The sequence below is a fragment of the Bombyx mori genome, chromosome 1 (assembly GCF_030269925.1).
Source record: "Bombyx mori chromosome 1, ASM3026992v2".
NCBI lineage: Eukaryota > Metazoa > Arthropoda > Insecta > Lepidoptera > Bombycidae > Bombyx > Bombyx mori.
Window position 1 is genome coordinate 16,099,500 of NC_085107.1, and position 17,038 is coordinate 16,116,537.

Here is a 17,038-nt window from a genome sequence, read left to right on the forward strand (position 1 = left end):
CTAGAAAAAAAACAATGTAAACTCCGAGCGATACGCTGAGTATATTTTTTATTTCCCAAAGCAAATTAGTTTCCCCTAGCTTGAAGGAAACTAGCGCAGGCTAATTTAATAATAAAATGAGCGGGATATTTCATAGTCTCAATTTGTTTGACAAATGCGCTATGTTCAGAAAAACATTATTTACATGTTACATGACGAAAAGCTTTAAGCTTTTTTTCTCCTAAAATTGGAGAATTTTAATTGTTTGGATTTACTTATTAAATTAAGCTTTTGTAGGGTTCGGAAAAATTTTGGAACTTGAGTGAGAAAATGTCACTTATAATTTTTATACCTATACTGTTCTAAAAAATAGAGGGATTCCTGTTAATTCTAAATTTACAACTACAAATAATCTGTTTTCCACAGTTAATTTATCATTAATTAAAATCACTGGTTATTGAGTATACATTACTGGTAACATATACTGTGAACCCACACAGTTATTAGTTACCACAATATTATTTTGACGCCGGTAAGAGCAACGCCATCTATCGTCGAATAGCAGAAACGGATAACAAAATGATTAGAAAATCAAGAATGCTTGGGAAGTACAACGCTATCTATTGTCAAATGGCGGAAACGCATATCGCCGACTTGTCAGTAACTTTCTCGATAATTCTAGGGATGTCGTATTGACTACAAAAGCGTTGCAGGGATGTCACGAAGTCAGTAATCGGATCTACTCGAAGCCAAACAGAAGTAGCGAAGCGGAAGAAGTGATTTGATATTTTTACAGTGTTCGTTAATCGTTTTAAGTGTTAATACAGTTTCTAATTTGTATTTCAATATAATTTTTATTTATCCCCAAACTCAGCGCGTAACATTATTATTAATGTTACCACAAAATCTGCTTCTTCTGGTTATACAACACAATTGGGACTTAGACTTCATGTCTCAAGATTGTGGGTCACATTTGTGATATCTCTGAACTTCGGTGACCATATAAAACCAAAGAGGCCGCAATGTCATTCATTTATGCTATAAATAAAAACTAAACATATCTATAAAATGTCGAATCAAATTAGCCTTTAAGATAAGCAGATCCAAAGAAATGTAAATGAAAAGAAAAGTAAACAATACATTTTTATTTCAATTTCAGAAAACTTAAAGAAATTGCTTCAGTAAAAGTACACCACTAAACAAAATAAATCTCCATATAAATAATCGACTTGAAAGTACTTGTTCCAATAAAGTAAATGGTTAACTCAGATAAGCTTCCAATTTTCAAGCGTCTAAAAATAATAGCAAATTTAAGCAAATTTAGTTTCCTGTTTAAGTGAGTTTTGAAAGACGTTTGAAAAACCAATGGAGTTAAATAAACCTAAGTTTTATGATTAAAAGTGCATTTAATTATATTTCATCATCACCATGTCTTTTTTTTAATTGCCCTTGTAGGCAAACGAGCATACAGCCCACCTGATGGTGAGTGGTTACCGTCGCCCATGGACTTCAGCCAGGCCAGGGGCAGAGCCAGGCCGCTGTCTACCGTCTCAGTACCGTATGTCATCACTGGGCAAAGCCTTGTCTCAATTATATATAAAAAACTAAATAAATAATTCATGTATCAATTTTAAATTATATTAAATCTAAATTTTAAAGATAGTTGAAATTTTTTTATTGTTTAGATGGGTGGACGATCTCACAGACTACCTGGTGTTAAGTGGTTACTGGAGCCCATAGACATCTACAACGTAAATGCGACACCCACCTTGAGATATAGTTCTAAGGTCTCAGTATAGTTACAACGGCTGCCCCGCCCTTCAAACCGAAACGCATTACTGCTTCACGGCAGAAATAGGCAGGGCTGTGGTACCTACCCGTGCGGACTCACAAGAGGTCCTACCACCAGTGAATTTTCGTTGTTACTTTAAGTTTTACATGTTTCTTTCTGTTTGCAGCGTTTCCTGTAAATTTATCCTGATAACATTCTATTTGGCATTACAGTTGCATACTCGCCTTGTTTACTTCATGTTCATTTTTACTTGATAACAATACGCCTACTGTTCGCAATGAAGGAAGTAACAAAAAAAATCTAACTGTATCATCACGCCTGTTTGTTCCAGCATCAATATCAAATGCCTGCTATCAAACTTCGCAATAAAAACAAAATGAGATAAAAAAATGCCACAATATGATAGCCGAGGACATTGACCGAACCATTTCGGTGTATTTTCATTAACGCATAATTTGACGTGATAAAAATGTTTCCAAGTAAATTAAACATTGTTTACACATGCGCTAGAAAAATATGAAATAACATTTTAATGTTATTTGTTATGCCTTTTACATTTTTATTCTGCAACATTTTGAAGTGAAACTTCTTTATCGACGTAGGCAGGAAAAAACGTATGTAACGGTTTTCGGTTACGCGCCATCTTAATTTCTTCCGTTACGCGCCATTTTTATTCTATTTCTATTTTTTTTTTTTTTTTTTTTTTTTTTTTTTTTTTTTTTTTTTTTTTTTTCCACAGTAGAATATCGCCGGATCCCCACCCGCGCGGCAGGTGGGGTATGTGGGAGTTGAACCTCACTAAAAACTCCTGCCGCTCACAACCGGCGCCCTACCTCGGACCGGGCCGGAGCCCAGTCGGGGCTATTGAAACGGCGGGACAGGGTTGACGCAGAGCACATTACATCCATCCCACCGTCCCACGGACGCCGGACCGGTGGCCGCCAGCGACACGACCACCGGTTCCCTCGTTCAGCGGGCCGAGAGCCCGCTTTGATGGCGCCGCGTTACACCTTCCCCCAGAGCGGTCGGGGGAACGCGGTCTACCATCACCCGGCTTCCTATTGCGGGTGAGCGTGCAGAGCACGCCACCCCACGTCTGGGTCCCTCCCCGCACAAAACGGGTGGGACCCCTAGCTCTTAGGGGGCCAGGTCACGGATACGACCCCGGTCCCGACCCCCTGCTCGGCGGCGGCGGGTTTCTGCGTAGTGAGGAGAGCTTTCCCTCACTCGCCCCGCCGCCTCCTTCTGCGAGATGGTGCACTCGCAGAAGTCGAGCATAGCCTTCCATGACTCATCGCTGCCAAGCATCGACGCCACGACGCCAGGCAGCGACAAGTCAGGTCCTATCTTTGCGACCACGACACGGCGCTGCACCTCCCAAGCGGGGCAGACAGCGAGCGTATGCTCCGCCGTGTCCAGGTCGTGTCCACAATGGTGACACCTCGTCGTCGGCTCAGCCCCTATCCGGCGCAGGTACTTCCCGAAGCATCCGTGCCCGGTCAGCACCTGCACCAGACGAAAGGTGAGACGTCCTTCGCCACGATTCACCCAGTCATCAAAGACCGGGTAAACCGCCTCGACGGTCCGTAGCCCCCACGTGGGGTTGGCCAATCGCCTCGACCACGACTCGATTCTATTTCTATTTAGTTTGTTATCAACAAATGTCGCTGCACGTAAATTCAACAATTCCTGAATCGCGGTGACGAGATGTTACACAGTTGATAGACGTTCTCGTATTCCTCTTGCTAAATCATACCTACCTGGGACAGACATCGGGATACCGTGCCTGGCATCGGGATCATGCAGGCGGTTCCCCCAGGGTGCGGCAGCTCCATTGCACTGCGGAGTGGTTGACCCTTGCGATTATTTTTATACTTCTACCGTGTGTGACATGCACAGACACATTTTTTTTAAATTATATTACAACATTTTTATGTAATGCTTTTTGGCAAGCTATAAGAAAGGCAAGACAAAACAAATTTAACAGAATGTAAACATAAGCCTATATTTCGTGAATTGCAATCTAAACCAAACTTAGTAGAATCTCCAACATCACTACTACTACTCCGGTGGCGCTAGGACCCCGAAGTGGGTCTTGGCCTCCGACAATGAACGCCGCCATCCATCCCGGCGCTGTGCAGCACTATGCCAGTTCGGCACTTGGAGCCCGCGTAGATCCTCTTCCACAACGTCAGACCAGCAGTACTTAGGTCTCCCTACGGGGCGACGTCCCTCTGGTACCCCCACTTCACAGCCCGAACCCCTACACTAAATGTCCGAGCCACGTGGACCTCCGCGCCTTCCTCTCTCGTAGAATATTTGGCTTACCAAAAAGATTCTGAACATATTTTTTGTTCTTCTGGAAGAACAAAAAAGATGCCAACGTGCCAACCAACATTATCTGGGACTGGCCCCAGTATCTTTCTCAGTACCTTTCGCTCAATTCGCTCGCGTAGTCGTCGTGGCCTAAAGGATAAGACCTCCGGTGATAAGACCGAACACCGGCGCATTCGCATTGAGCGATGCACCGGTGTTCGAATCTCAGGCGGGTACCAATTTTTCTGATGAAATACGTACTCAACAAATGTTCATGATTGACTTCCACAGTAAAGGAATAACATCGTGTATAAAAATTAAACCTGCAAAATTATAATTTGCGTAATTACTTGTGGTAGGACCTATTGTTAGTCCGCGCGGCTAGATACCACCACCCTGCCTATTTCTGACGTGAAGCAGTAATGCGTTTCGGTTTGAAGGGGTAGCCGTTGTAACTATACTGAGACCTTACAACTTATGTCTCAAGGTGGATGGCGCATTTACGTTATAGATGTCTTTGGGTTCCAGTAACCACTTAACACCAGGTGGGCCGTTAGCTCGTCCACCCATGTAAGCAATAAAAAAAAGTTACGATATGGTTTGCCTCTTCTTTCGATGTAAACGTTAATGCTTCTCAACCATATAATAGTTTGACTACGGTCTTGTATATCCGAATGCTGGTGCGTCTGCTTAGTAACTTTGAAGAGATAACCCAATAGGGCTGCACTGCATCGTAAGGTTTTTTGGGTACGTATTTCAATCTCATTTTCTCTGTCATTCTCTGTTACAGTGCAGCCAAGGTACCGGATTTTGGTCTGAAGTTTTCTCGCTTCCGTCTTGTGTTTTTTTATGGACGCGTGTGAAGATACATCGTCTTTTCGTGGCTCACACGAAGGCCAATCAGAGAGGCTTTCTGTTTTAGCCAATTTAATGCATCTCCTAGTAAGGCCATCGGCATACTCTATCATCTTATGTTGTCCATTGAGCTGCAATCCATTAATACAAGTGTGTACATATTCCGTGTAACGTGTACAAGTACCAGGTTGGACCATATCACAAGAAAATATTTGGTAATATTAAACAGGTTTTGTTTATTTGTGTAGATTATGAGGAAGACTAGCTTGCATGGATCTTATTAAGCGGCTTCGAATAATAATTTGAAATATGAGATCGAAGTTAAATACATAAAATTACAATTTATAATGAATATCTGAAATGAAATTTCAAATACATACTTAACAAAGAAGCTGTTCTTCTAAATTACAATGTTGATAAGCAATGTTTCTTACAAACCATGTTTTCTATTCATTAAAATCTAAGAAGAAAACTGTTTTGTAAGTTTTTTTTTTAATACATTGCATGAAAAGGGCTTATTACTTCGTATAAAATTTTTAAAAGACCAAAGCAGACTAATTCGTTATTAAAAGCTTAAAAAAAACATAATACGAATAACATAAACTTAGCCAAATAGAATACGAACGCTGAACTTTGCAAAGTGTTGAGTTCATTTAGAAAAGAGATAAGTAGTTGTAATTATTTTAAATAATGCTATAGATACATAAATAATATTGAGAGAGAGATAAATATTAATATTAGAGGTGGGGCATTTTAAAACCCTTGTTAGATTCGATATAACGAGAGGAATAGTATCGATTCGTAAAATAACTAAACAACCAAATTATTTAAAAAATACACATGCGGTATCTGTACAGGGCACATTTATTTTAATCATTCTTTCAATAATTATTGTAATAGCTATCATCACGCAAAATATATGTGGGGTCGCGGACTTCGGGACACGAACCTAATGTCGATATTTAAAGATTCAACATATATTTATATATGAATGTATCCACTGCAACGCTCACTATAACATAATCTACTTTTTGTCAATGAATGCTGCTATTTTTTTCAATTAAATAGCTAAATAGCGAGACCGTATTTAATTAGCCCACTCTTGCAATCTAGAGGCATCAAGAGTACTATTATTAACGTCGTAATATATGTAGATCGCATTATTCGTCGTTGCCAGTCAACCGAACCTCGTTGTACTATCATACTAAATTAAAAATAAGTACGCATATGAATTTAGAGATAATACTACAGTTGGACTACAGCGATACGTCGGACGTTCACTTATAGGAAATGCGTATCAGTCCAGTATTAAACCCAGGGCCGTGCAGTTAGAAACATGCGTATCCTCGGCATCTTAGCTGCTGTCGCCTGCTTTCAATGTAAGTGTCATTATTAAATTTGAATATTATATTGCGAAATATGAAACATAGAATGCGTGTGGTGCGGCTTAAAAAAAAGACTCTTAAAAACATTATTTAAATTACAGTGAAATTATTTTCTTGTATTCAAAATAATATTTTTAGATTTGTTGACAAACGTATTATAAAATTGTAAATAGAGTTTCATTAAAAATAATTAAAACCGAAAAATATTTTCTATATTAAATGTACATAATTGTTTGATTATAATTTAAATTATTGTTTTTAATTCTCGATGATAAATATATATATTATAGCAATGCACTCTAAAAGCACTAAGCAAAAGCTTTTAGTCTACGCTACACTCATTACGTAGTCACAATTAGCGTTTTCAAAGACCGACTTAATCCATCTAAGCCTTTTTAAACTTTGATTCATGTGATCAAAGAGGTAGCTTGAATTATAGTCGCTATTACATCCTGCGTTTACTGTACTCTGTTTTTGTGTTATACAATTTTTGCTTGAGACAAAACATCCCCAGGATTGAAATAGTAGTAGGTGCCCTCTTGATATAGGTTTCTTAGATCCGGCTTCCGGCTGGGACGGAGCTCACTCACCCGTCCTTATGAAGCTAGAAAAGTCTAACCAAAAGCAATCTGTCCATCCTAAAAAAACGATCATAGTGTCAGGAATCTTTTTGTATGGACTCTTAGCTCTAGCGCAATGTAATTTAAAAAAAAAGTTTTCTTTGATAACTAAATTGATATTTCTCGAATATACATTAAAAACTTTCCGAGGACTGAAATGGTAATAGATGCCCTCCCGATATAGGTTTCTTAGATCCGGCTTCCGGCTGGGAACGAGCTCACTCACTCGCCCTTATGAAGCTAGAAAAATCTAACCAAAAGCAATTTCCCCATCCTAAAAAAAAACGATCATAGCGTCGGATAAATTTTTACATTGTAATTTTAATAAAAAGTTTTCTTTGACAACTAAATTAAAATTTCTCGAATGTACATTAAAATAAACTACCAGGCGAATAATCAGGGAACATTTACCATAATTTAAATGTTCTAGAGTATTTGAAGAACAATTATCCAAATCCTCATAGCTCTTATCCGAACAAAAAACCATAGAACAAAAACTTTAAGTAAGGCTATATTATTTTATTTTTGTTTGTTTATGTACCAAATTACTTCTATTTTTGTTTTAATTTTCACAATCTAATTCAGTTATAACAAAGATAAACATATCAGAATATTTATCTTAACTCAGTTAGGTAGAAGGTTTGATGTGTAAATATAGGGAATTTGAAGATATAAAAAATACGCTTCATGTTACACCGAAATAAAATTTTAAATTAAGATTTTTTCCCCCGATTTTCTGATTGGGATATAGGCCAAAACAACAAATAATTATTCTATTGTTATCGATCCTTGATTCGAGTGCCAATGTTAGTCTCATTTATTGAGGTTGGTCAAAATTACATTACAGATTCCGTTACATAGACAGGTAAGGGTTAAGCTAAAAATAGCATGTTAAAATACAAGTCAAAATTTACTCGATACTATTTTGATATTACGTTAAATTGAATACTTTTGTGTAACAAAAAAGTAATCTAGGTATCCCGTTCGATTTATTTCAAAACTAGTTTATCATGCACAGCTGAAGTAAAATACAGCTATGACTATTTGACTACTGAAAGCTACTAGAAAAATCCAAAAGGCTAGGTATTAAAATGTAAGTAAAAATATAGTACCTAGACTGCTTTTGAAATTTCTAAAAACGGTTTCAATCGTTTTGTAGACTTGAGTGAGTGCTTTTCGAACGCTTCGTACTTTTCGCATTAATTTTCTCTGATCTATACTAATATTATAAAGAGGAAAGATTTGTTTGTTTGTTTGTTTCGAATAGGCTCCGAAACTACTGGACCGATTTGAAAAATTCTTTTTCCATTAGAAGCCGACATTGTCCCTGATGAACATAGACTACTTTTTTAATTTTTTTATTTATTTATTTTTTTGGTTTCATGTGTGTTTTAATGTTTCCGAAGCGAAGCGAGGGCGGGTCGCTAGTGTATCATAAAAAAGACGTTACTGTATCCAACAGACAGATGCCAATAGTGCATAAGAATATAAAGAATAAAGAATATCATTAATGTAATAATATATAGCATTGCGTTATTTTATATCTAACATATTGACAACTTGGATAAATACCAACAAGAGATACTTTCTGAGGTTTTATGGATATTATAAAACATATTTAAAAAAAATTAGTTTCAGAGTGATTCGATTAATTATCAACTTTATGACTGCAACAAATCTATTTATTTATGTTCATCTATCACTTTCTTTTAATTAATTTTCTATTCATCTATTTGTGTAAAATCGGAACCCGCAGATAGCGCTGTGATTCGATTCGGGGATTATTTTTTCAGGACAAGAAGTTTGCGGGACTCACTATTTAATTAATAAATATTGCGATATCTTTAAGAAAAATGAATCTTGTCTTTCGACCTTTATTACACAACTACCCTGTTACCCACATAAATAATGGCCGTAATGAAAATAATGGACGGTATAAAACGACTGATGTCAACAATGACGAGGAAGTTGGCAAACGAGGCATTAGTATCTATTTCGTAACAGTATTCCGAGGGCGAGTACCGCGTTACTGCTCGTACAAATTTAGATGTATATTGAAATTTAGATGTATGTGACCACGGTTCCATATTAAAACATCTGTAATAAGGCCAATGTCGGCCATTTTATCCATCGGACGGTTGTGAAACAGATACCACAAGTAGCGTATAAAAGTTGATAGTATGTACCGATAATTGTATCTTTGGCTTAAAATTACTAAATTACAACGGCAAACGCTTTATATCATAGTAATTTGAGCAATGAAAGCTTCGATTTACTTGTTTTTATTCTAAATTCGCGTATTACTGGCAAGGTATACTGAACCCTCATAGATAAACTTGGTACGACTGGTACCTCTTGTGCGTCTGCGCGGGTAGGTTTATTTATTTTTTATTGCCTAAGTGTGTGGGCGAGCTCACAGCCCACTGCTGGTGTTAAGTGGTTACTAGAACCCATAGACATCTACAACGTAAATGCGCCACATACTTTGAGATATAAGTTCTAAGGTCTCAGTATAGTTACAACGGCTGCCTCACCTTTCAAACCGAAACGCATTACTGTGCGGACTCACAAGAGGTCCTGCCACCAGTAAGTACCACCACCACGTCTATTCCTGCCGTGAAGAAGTAATGCGTTTCGGCTTGAAGGGTGGGGCAGCCTTTGTAACTATAGTTGAGACCTTAGAACTTATATCTCAAGACGGATGGCGCATTTACGTTGTAGTTGTCTATGGGCTCCAGTAACTACTTAACAGCTTTGAGCTGGGTAACCCATCAAAGATATATAAAAAAAAAACGTTGACGTTGGTTGGTACTTAACAAAGTTACAGATACGTTGTTACTCTTTAGGTTTTGTATTACGTGTTACAAAAAAAGGTCTATTTCTAAAGGTTCATTTCTAAATTTTTTATTGTTTGAGATTTTGCATTGTGTCTACCGCCGTTGTTGTATTAAATTGAACATTTGATTCTAATGCAACGGCGATCCCAACCTTCAAACTAGAATGCACGGCTGCTACAGGTGTATCAGAGGAATATGGTATCCACATGTTGACTTCCATACTATTTATCTGCACAAGATTTATTGATTACTAAATTAGAAAAAATCTTCTCCATATGCAATAAAGATAATTTAAATCAATACAATATTCATCATACGATTTCATCACACAGCTGCTACAGGTGTATCAGAGGAATTTGGTATCCACACGTTGAGTTCCATACGATTTATCTGCACAAGATTTATTGATTACTAAATTATACAAAATCTTCTCCAATGCAATAAAGATAATTTAAATCAATACAAGATTCATCAGCCGATTTCATCACAAAAACATATTCAATAACAATAGGAATCATTTCGTAAACATAAAGTTTCAATAACACTAAACTAAATAGGGAATTAGAATAGAATGATAACCAGAGCTCCATTTATTTTATCATAAACAATATAATAACAATTACATTGCATACATACGTTAAACAAATATAAACGATTGAACGAACGAATGATCAAACTTTTCATGATTTAAATTAAATACAAAAGACACGTAGTTAATTTTAAATGAAATTAACGAGATTACTTATTTTTTAAATTATTATTTAATTCGAAAATGGCAGACGAGTAAGGGTAGACTCAATAATTATGAATTGCTGCTATTGCTAATCCGCATTGCGAAGTATAGAACAACAACCGTGGCCTAAATGTAGTTTATTTTTAATTCATGATTGTAATACAAATATGTATTCATATCTTGTACCTTCATATTTTACAACATATTGTGTAGGTATTCTACAAGTTTTTTTTTTTTGTGTTAAGCGGTTACTGGAGCACATAGACATTTACAACGTAAATGCGCTACCCACCTTGAGATATAATTGCTAAGGTCTCAGTATAGTTACAACGGCTGCCCCAACATTCAAACCGCAAACGCATTACTGCTTCACGGCAGAAATAGTGGTGGTGGTGGTGGTACCTACCCGTGCGGACTCACAAAAAGTCCTACCACCAGTTGATTTTTATTACACGATGTTAATCCTTCACCGTGGAAGTCAATCGTGATTATCTGTTAAGTACGTATTTCATTATAAAAATTGGTACCCACCTGTGGGATTCGAACACCGATTTATCGAAATGAATTTAAAAAGCGCCACATCCCACCTACATGGACATATTATATATTTTTCAAAACGCACAACGTCAAATTAAATGTAATAAGAGAACTAGGCAGTAAATCGTTATCTCTTCTTCGAGTTGAAGGTCTCCGTACACTTAAATAATATCTACATGTAATTATGAGAGAGTGCATTGAACGAACAAAGCGGTCGTGTATCCTTGCGAATCATAAATAAAACTGATGTGGAACGGAAGTGTGATAAAAACATCCTAAAGCTATAATGTATTGTTATAATAGTGTGGTGTTACTTCACGATTCAATGAATTTAATTGTAATTCTTAATACGGAAATTAGAAACTATTTTTAAATGTATGTTTTGTTAAAATGTTTTGAAGAATAAGGCCATCATTAAATTACGCTGTTAGTTTAGTTAATTGACTAAACTAACATAGCCTCTCCATTACTGGTGTAAAAAAATGTCGAAAGCGCGTCTTTCCTGCCGTCGCGTCGGAGTATCATGGATGTGAGTGTAATGTAGATCTGCACAACGATTTGGAATTAGAACCAATAAACAATAGCTGAAGACAGCTATGAAACGTCACGAAAAGGCGGCACGGCACGATAACCCGCTTATCGTAGCTCCCGCAAGTTACACACCCGACCCAGACGACGGGGCAACACCCAACCAGTGTCGCCCCAGACATATCATTTCGGATCCTCCCGATCCACTCTCGGTGCTTTTACGCACTCCAAGCACCGCTCAGTGCTCCCGTCGAAACCGTCGAAAATGAAGAGTTCAAAATGCAACTTAACCTACAAACACAACCCACACAATTTCTCACGGGATCTTCTCAGTGGGTCGCGAATCCGGTCCGAAGCAAGTTTTACTAGGGCAGATGTTAGTCTGTTCTCTCAAGCTGAGCCCCTGTGCTCTCCCACCAGCCATGGCAAAGCCAGAATAGTCACTCGAGGCTCCTGGGAGTTAGGTGGGCCAAAAAAAGCGTCGCTCTCTTTTACGGGTGCGCGTTCGTGCCATACGGACATATCTTAAATTTGGTCGGAGTCGTTTTATTTTATTCATACATATTCTTAAGTTCGAGCATAGCACTGGCTCATATATTTCTTCTTAGAGTATAGAATATTTGCAACTAATTTTTATAAAATTGCATTGACTATTTGTCAGGCTTCAGCGAATTACATGCAATCCATAAGCCTTTTGCGAAATTCCATGAAAATCCGCATTTATCGGTGGCAAATAAACTAAAATGAGATTTATTTATCAGACATTTTTTTTTTTTTCATTACAGTGGGCGTTTGGGCGTGTGAGCCCAATCAGGCTCAGAATGGGTGCAAAATATACGGTAACTCGTGCAGTTGTGGTTACGGTTGTAAAACTGAGTACATTTATAGGACAAGACGTTCTTGTTTGAATGCACTAAGAGGTAAGGACACTTCATTCTTGAAAATTTATGGTTGACACTTCATTAATATCGTTTAGTGCCTAGATCGATTTGCGGCGCATTCGCTCATCACTCAGTGTACTGTAGTGCCGGGTCTACTTCACATAACCCGAGAGAAAGCTAATTCGTCTTGAATCTCACAAAGTAAAATATCCGAAGACAAATAGTAGGGGTTAAATTTTAGTTTTTAACTGCTCTCCCCAAAAAGTAGTAGACATTAAGATCTGAATACTTTTATGATTCGTAGTAAAATTCTTCTTTAAGCAAACAAATATGATATTCGTTCGTTTAAATTTTCCGCAGAGAGAAGTTCAAACATATGCTCTCGTACGCCTTGCATTCGTGGCATATGCACGCAGACAATCCAGGATCCCGGATTCACTTGTAAATGCGAAGGCACCGGGTATTATGGAAAAAGATGTGAAAGAAGTAAGTATATTTTTTATTCAAGCTGTCTCTGTCTGGCGGTCTATACAATGTCAATGAGCGCACCGTTAGTCGTCAAATTAATCTTTAACAAGTGAATACCACTACCACATTAAATCAAGAATTCTCAATCAATCAATAAACAGCCTGTCTATATAACTTTTTTATTATTATGACTACTTAAATGGATGAACGAGCTCACAGCCCACCTGGTGTTAAGTGGTTACTGGAGCCTATTGACATCTATAACGTAAATGCGCCACCCACCTTGAGATATCAGTTCTAAGGTCTCAAGTATAATTACAATGGCTGCCCCACCCTTCAAACCGAAACGCATTACTATTTCACGGCACAAATAGGCAGGGTGGTGGTACTTACCCGTGCGGACTCACAATAGGTCCTACCACCAGTAATTACGCAAATTATAATTTTGCGGGTTTGATTTTTATTACACGATGTTATTCTTTCAGCGTGAAAGTCAATCGTGAACGTGAATTGAGTACGTATTTCATTAGAAAAATTTGTACCCGCATGGGATTCGAACAACGGTGCATCGCTATATACGAATGCACCAGACGTCTTATCCTTTAGGCTACGACGACTTCAAACATACCAATCGACTTAACTACACCTACATTCTCACTTCTTCTTCTATATCGTTCCCTCACTGCTGAGGATTGCGACCAGATGTGACGTTCCTCCTCAGTGTTCGATCATGGATGGCATTGACCGCATGGTACAGACTACCGCCAAGTGCTTCCTTTACTAGATCTGACCATTTGGCCGGTGTCCTGCTCACGGTACGCTTGCCCTGTATGCGACCCGAAATTATAAGCTTCTCTAATTCATATTAATTCATACATTCTCACTTATCACTACTCAAAATATCTGAAAAAGGTCAGTGGAGGAGCTAGGAATGAAACTAAGTCGAACATATTAACACTACATAAGGAAATTGTAAGAGTAACTGAAGCACTAGTATCTTCTGAATAAAGCTAGTATTTTGACAAACAGTATACCTAATCTGTTTTGATACCAGTATACATAATCTTTTAGATTGAATGACCATGTATCAATACATTTTACGTTATAAGTATTTAATGGCGATTACGTTGTAATATTTTTTCAATTGTTTTGACAATTTAGGTAGGTCTTTTAGAAAATAATTACTGACTAGTGATTCTTCTCCATCAACATCATATTATTGTTAAAATACAGCTTGAGTTTTGTTTTCAAATTGATTTAGGGTCGAATCTTCAAAAAACAGTCCTATAAAACATTGTGTTTGATCGAAACTTTATGCCGTTATTTTATATAAATACATGTTTTTTTTTCTTTTCCAGTCTGTCCAGCTACAGCAATACCAGGCACGTTCTTCCCACATGAGTGCATCGTTATCTAACAATGATTGAAATGAGATTCCAATATTTCTTTTTTTTTTAAAGTAAATATGAAAAATAAAATAATTTTTCATAACAATATTTTTATAATATTCATATTGACATTGTGTATTATACGCAATATAATAATATTTACTGTTAATTGAAATTTGTTGTACCCAACACAACTTTGCGAAACACAATTAGGTATGTAAAAAATAAGATTTTGATTCTATGAATAAAAATGAAACATTTTAAATAAATAATAAATTTACTTTGTCTTTTTCTTGAAACAAACATCTAATTATCTTATTTTTCATTGTCGTAGACGTCTCCGAAGACAAAGTGTTGATTTGTATTGACATAGTGTGTTCCATTGCTATCTTAAAGGCTTTTTTTACTTTCTTTTTCAACTTCCGATTGGAGAGTGGCAGTATTGATTGCAGTAGTACGCAAACTTTCATTGTAATTAATGTCTAATACATATTCTTTAGGTTCCGACTTTGATATTAAATATCGACTCAAAATTCTTGTCGCCTGGCATCGTATGTATACTCTTGAATCATACAATTTTCTTAAATACAGGACGATAGGATCCTTTGGACCCCAACAGCAATCAGGAGAAAACACTAATAGCCAACTTTTCTTGTATTTAAATACGTAAACTAAAATTATGTACAGTCCACCAAATAACACAGGAATCAAAATAATGGACCACGTCCAAAAGTAGTACTTGAAGATATTGCCAAAGTTTGCTTTGATTGTTATTTGAACGAAATATTTAATAAACAGGTAGCATTTAAAGAGGTAATACACGGGTACGATACGTAGGTTGAGAATCCGGAATCGAGTCGGCGACAATCCATATCGGAATGTAATATCATCCAAGAGTCTTTCCACTGGATACATCCAATAAATAACTAAAACTTCGACGAGGCTCACTAAAAATTTACAGAGTAAACAAAAAACCAGACGCTGGTTGTAAGCGGTTATGGAATATATTACAATTGCAAGGCACGTCAGAAAAGCTGTTAATGTCCATCGCTTTGCCCATTTCCACTGACACACGATCACTTCGATCAAACAGAAATACGTTACAATTATTGACAAAAACTCCATCACAAAGTTTAGAGTAAAAAATAAATTTGTATAAATATTTCCGAGATAAAAGTTTGAAAAATAGATCGGCCAAAAGTAGAACCATGCGTGCTGATTATAATCTATGAAGTGAATGGGTGCTTTAACTACCTTCTCAATGTGTCTCATGATTTTAAACGTAAACAAACCTCTAAACACGTATAAAAATGCATTCGATGTTATCATAATTGCACTATCGCGGTTGGGTTCGATGTCTTGAATACTTCTGGCCGTGAGAACATGAACAACGGGTGGGGCAGTAGTCGATTCGGCCAGCATGTCAATGTCTGCGTCCCATAAAGAATTGTCGAATTTCTTTTCGGTATCTGCATTGTGTATTACATTGGATGATAAAATTTGAGAATCAACTGCAAACTCGGTATACCAGAGAAACATAAACGATAAAACATCTATTGTATTTATAGTCCACTGAATTACGTTGAGGATCTTCCAAAATAATTTATTGTAAACTTGTGTGTGAAAAAGACCAGCCAATAATAAAATCGCTATAAAATAAACAATTGCTATATCAGTCTCCCATAGGTTGGATTTATTCTGATAAAATTCTATCTGTGCGACTTGGAAAACTTCACCACTGCTGTCGACATAAAAATTTTCGACAACAGTCACTGATTCGTTCACAAACTTTTTAGAGAACTCTGTGAAATTATAACAGTGGATGGTTATATTTTTTCTAACATAACGGTTCGATAAACATCTGTTCCACGGGTTCCTATACAGAAGGCCGTTAATAACATAATCAAATAACATAATTTGAGAGTCAATGCTACCCATAACCTCTGTGAATCCCGCCATCACAAAAGTGTATTGAAATCCATAAGAAATAGGCACCATTTTAGTCATAAACAAGTGTTCTTCGGGGGCGTACGACGCAAGAAAGAAATATAAGTAAGAATGCGGTAAACTTTTCAAGAACAAATTGATAATATAATACCAGAAGAACCAATTGAACTGAATGTTTTTCAAGCAAATATAATGCGCTTTATTTGCTGAAGCTACATAGGTGCGATAATAAGACAAACGTTCAAATTTCGTGGCCTGTACGACCCTCCGATGTGATGACCATTCTTGCTTCTTGACTAAATTTACGTGATGCTTCTGGTTTACGTTTTTATATTTTGATGACCTCCGTTCAAGCTGTAAGGGAAAACTGGAAAAGCTTAATTGCCATTGCGATGTTTCTTGTTTTTCATCTTCACGATTATAAAAACCTGCGTCTACTTCCATTCGAAAATATATAAAAATCAAAATATTAGAGCAGTCAAAGTGAAAAGTATTGAGGAGATTATTATTTAAAAAACTGACATTTGTGTTTCTTGCAATTGTTTAAATACTTCTATTTTAGAAGAAGTATTCGATAATTTCGTATTGTTGCAGCGGTAACTTGACCACTATTACAAGCAGCTAGTAGCTAATAGTATCAAAAACTAATTTATCGAATCAATAAAAAAGCAATATTTTATATATTTATTTATTAAATACAATATTGTTTCATACAATAAAATGTTCCAACTTATTTACGAGGAAAATATATTTTACGTTACCTAAACGTTTT

General features: G+C 36.7%; 2 protein-coding genes across 3 annotated transcripts; one reads left to right on the top strand and one right to left on the bottom strand.

The window, feature by feature from the left end:
- The first annotated feature begins 6,059 nt into the window (after positions 1-6,059).
- Positions 6,060-14,599, top strand: LOC101735714 (uncharacterized). 2 transcript variants are annotated; one of them, XM_004933106.5, is made up of 4 exons: positions 6,060-6,321; positions 12,368-12,502; positions 12,824-12,949; positions 14,290-14,599. In XM_004933106.5, the coding sequence occupies exons 1-4, from the start codon at positions 6,279-6,281 to the stop codon at positions 14,346-14,348; spliced, it is 363 nt and encodes a 120-aa protein (XP_004933163.1). In that variant the 5' UTR covers positions 6,060-6,278; the 3' UTR covers positions 14,349-14,599. The 2 variants fall into 2 exon arrangements, with proteins under 2 accessions (XP_004933163.1, XP_062526344.1); XM_062670360.1 differs by having other exon boundaries at positions 6,089-6,321; positions 12,824-14,599.
- On the bottom strand, positions 14,578-16,805 carry LOC101735575 (uncharacterized). The gene is made up of 2 exons (XM_062670353.1): positions 16,506-16,805; positions 14,578-15,788 (listed from the first exon to the last, which is right to left on the bottom strand). The coding sequence occupies exons 1-2, from the start codon at positions 16,708-16,710 to the stop codon at positions 14,710-14,712; spliced, it is 1,284 nt and encodes a 427-aa protein (XP_062526337.1). The 5' UTR covers positions 16,711-16,805; the 3' UTR covers positions 14,578-14,709.
- Between the last annotated feature and the right edge of the window lie 233 nt (positions 16,806-17,038).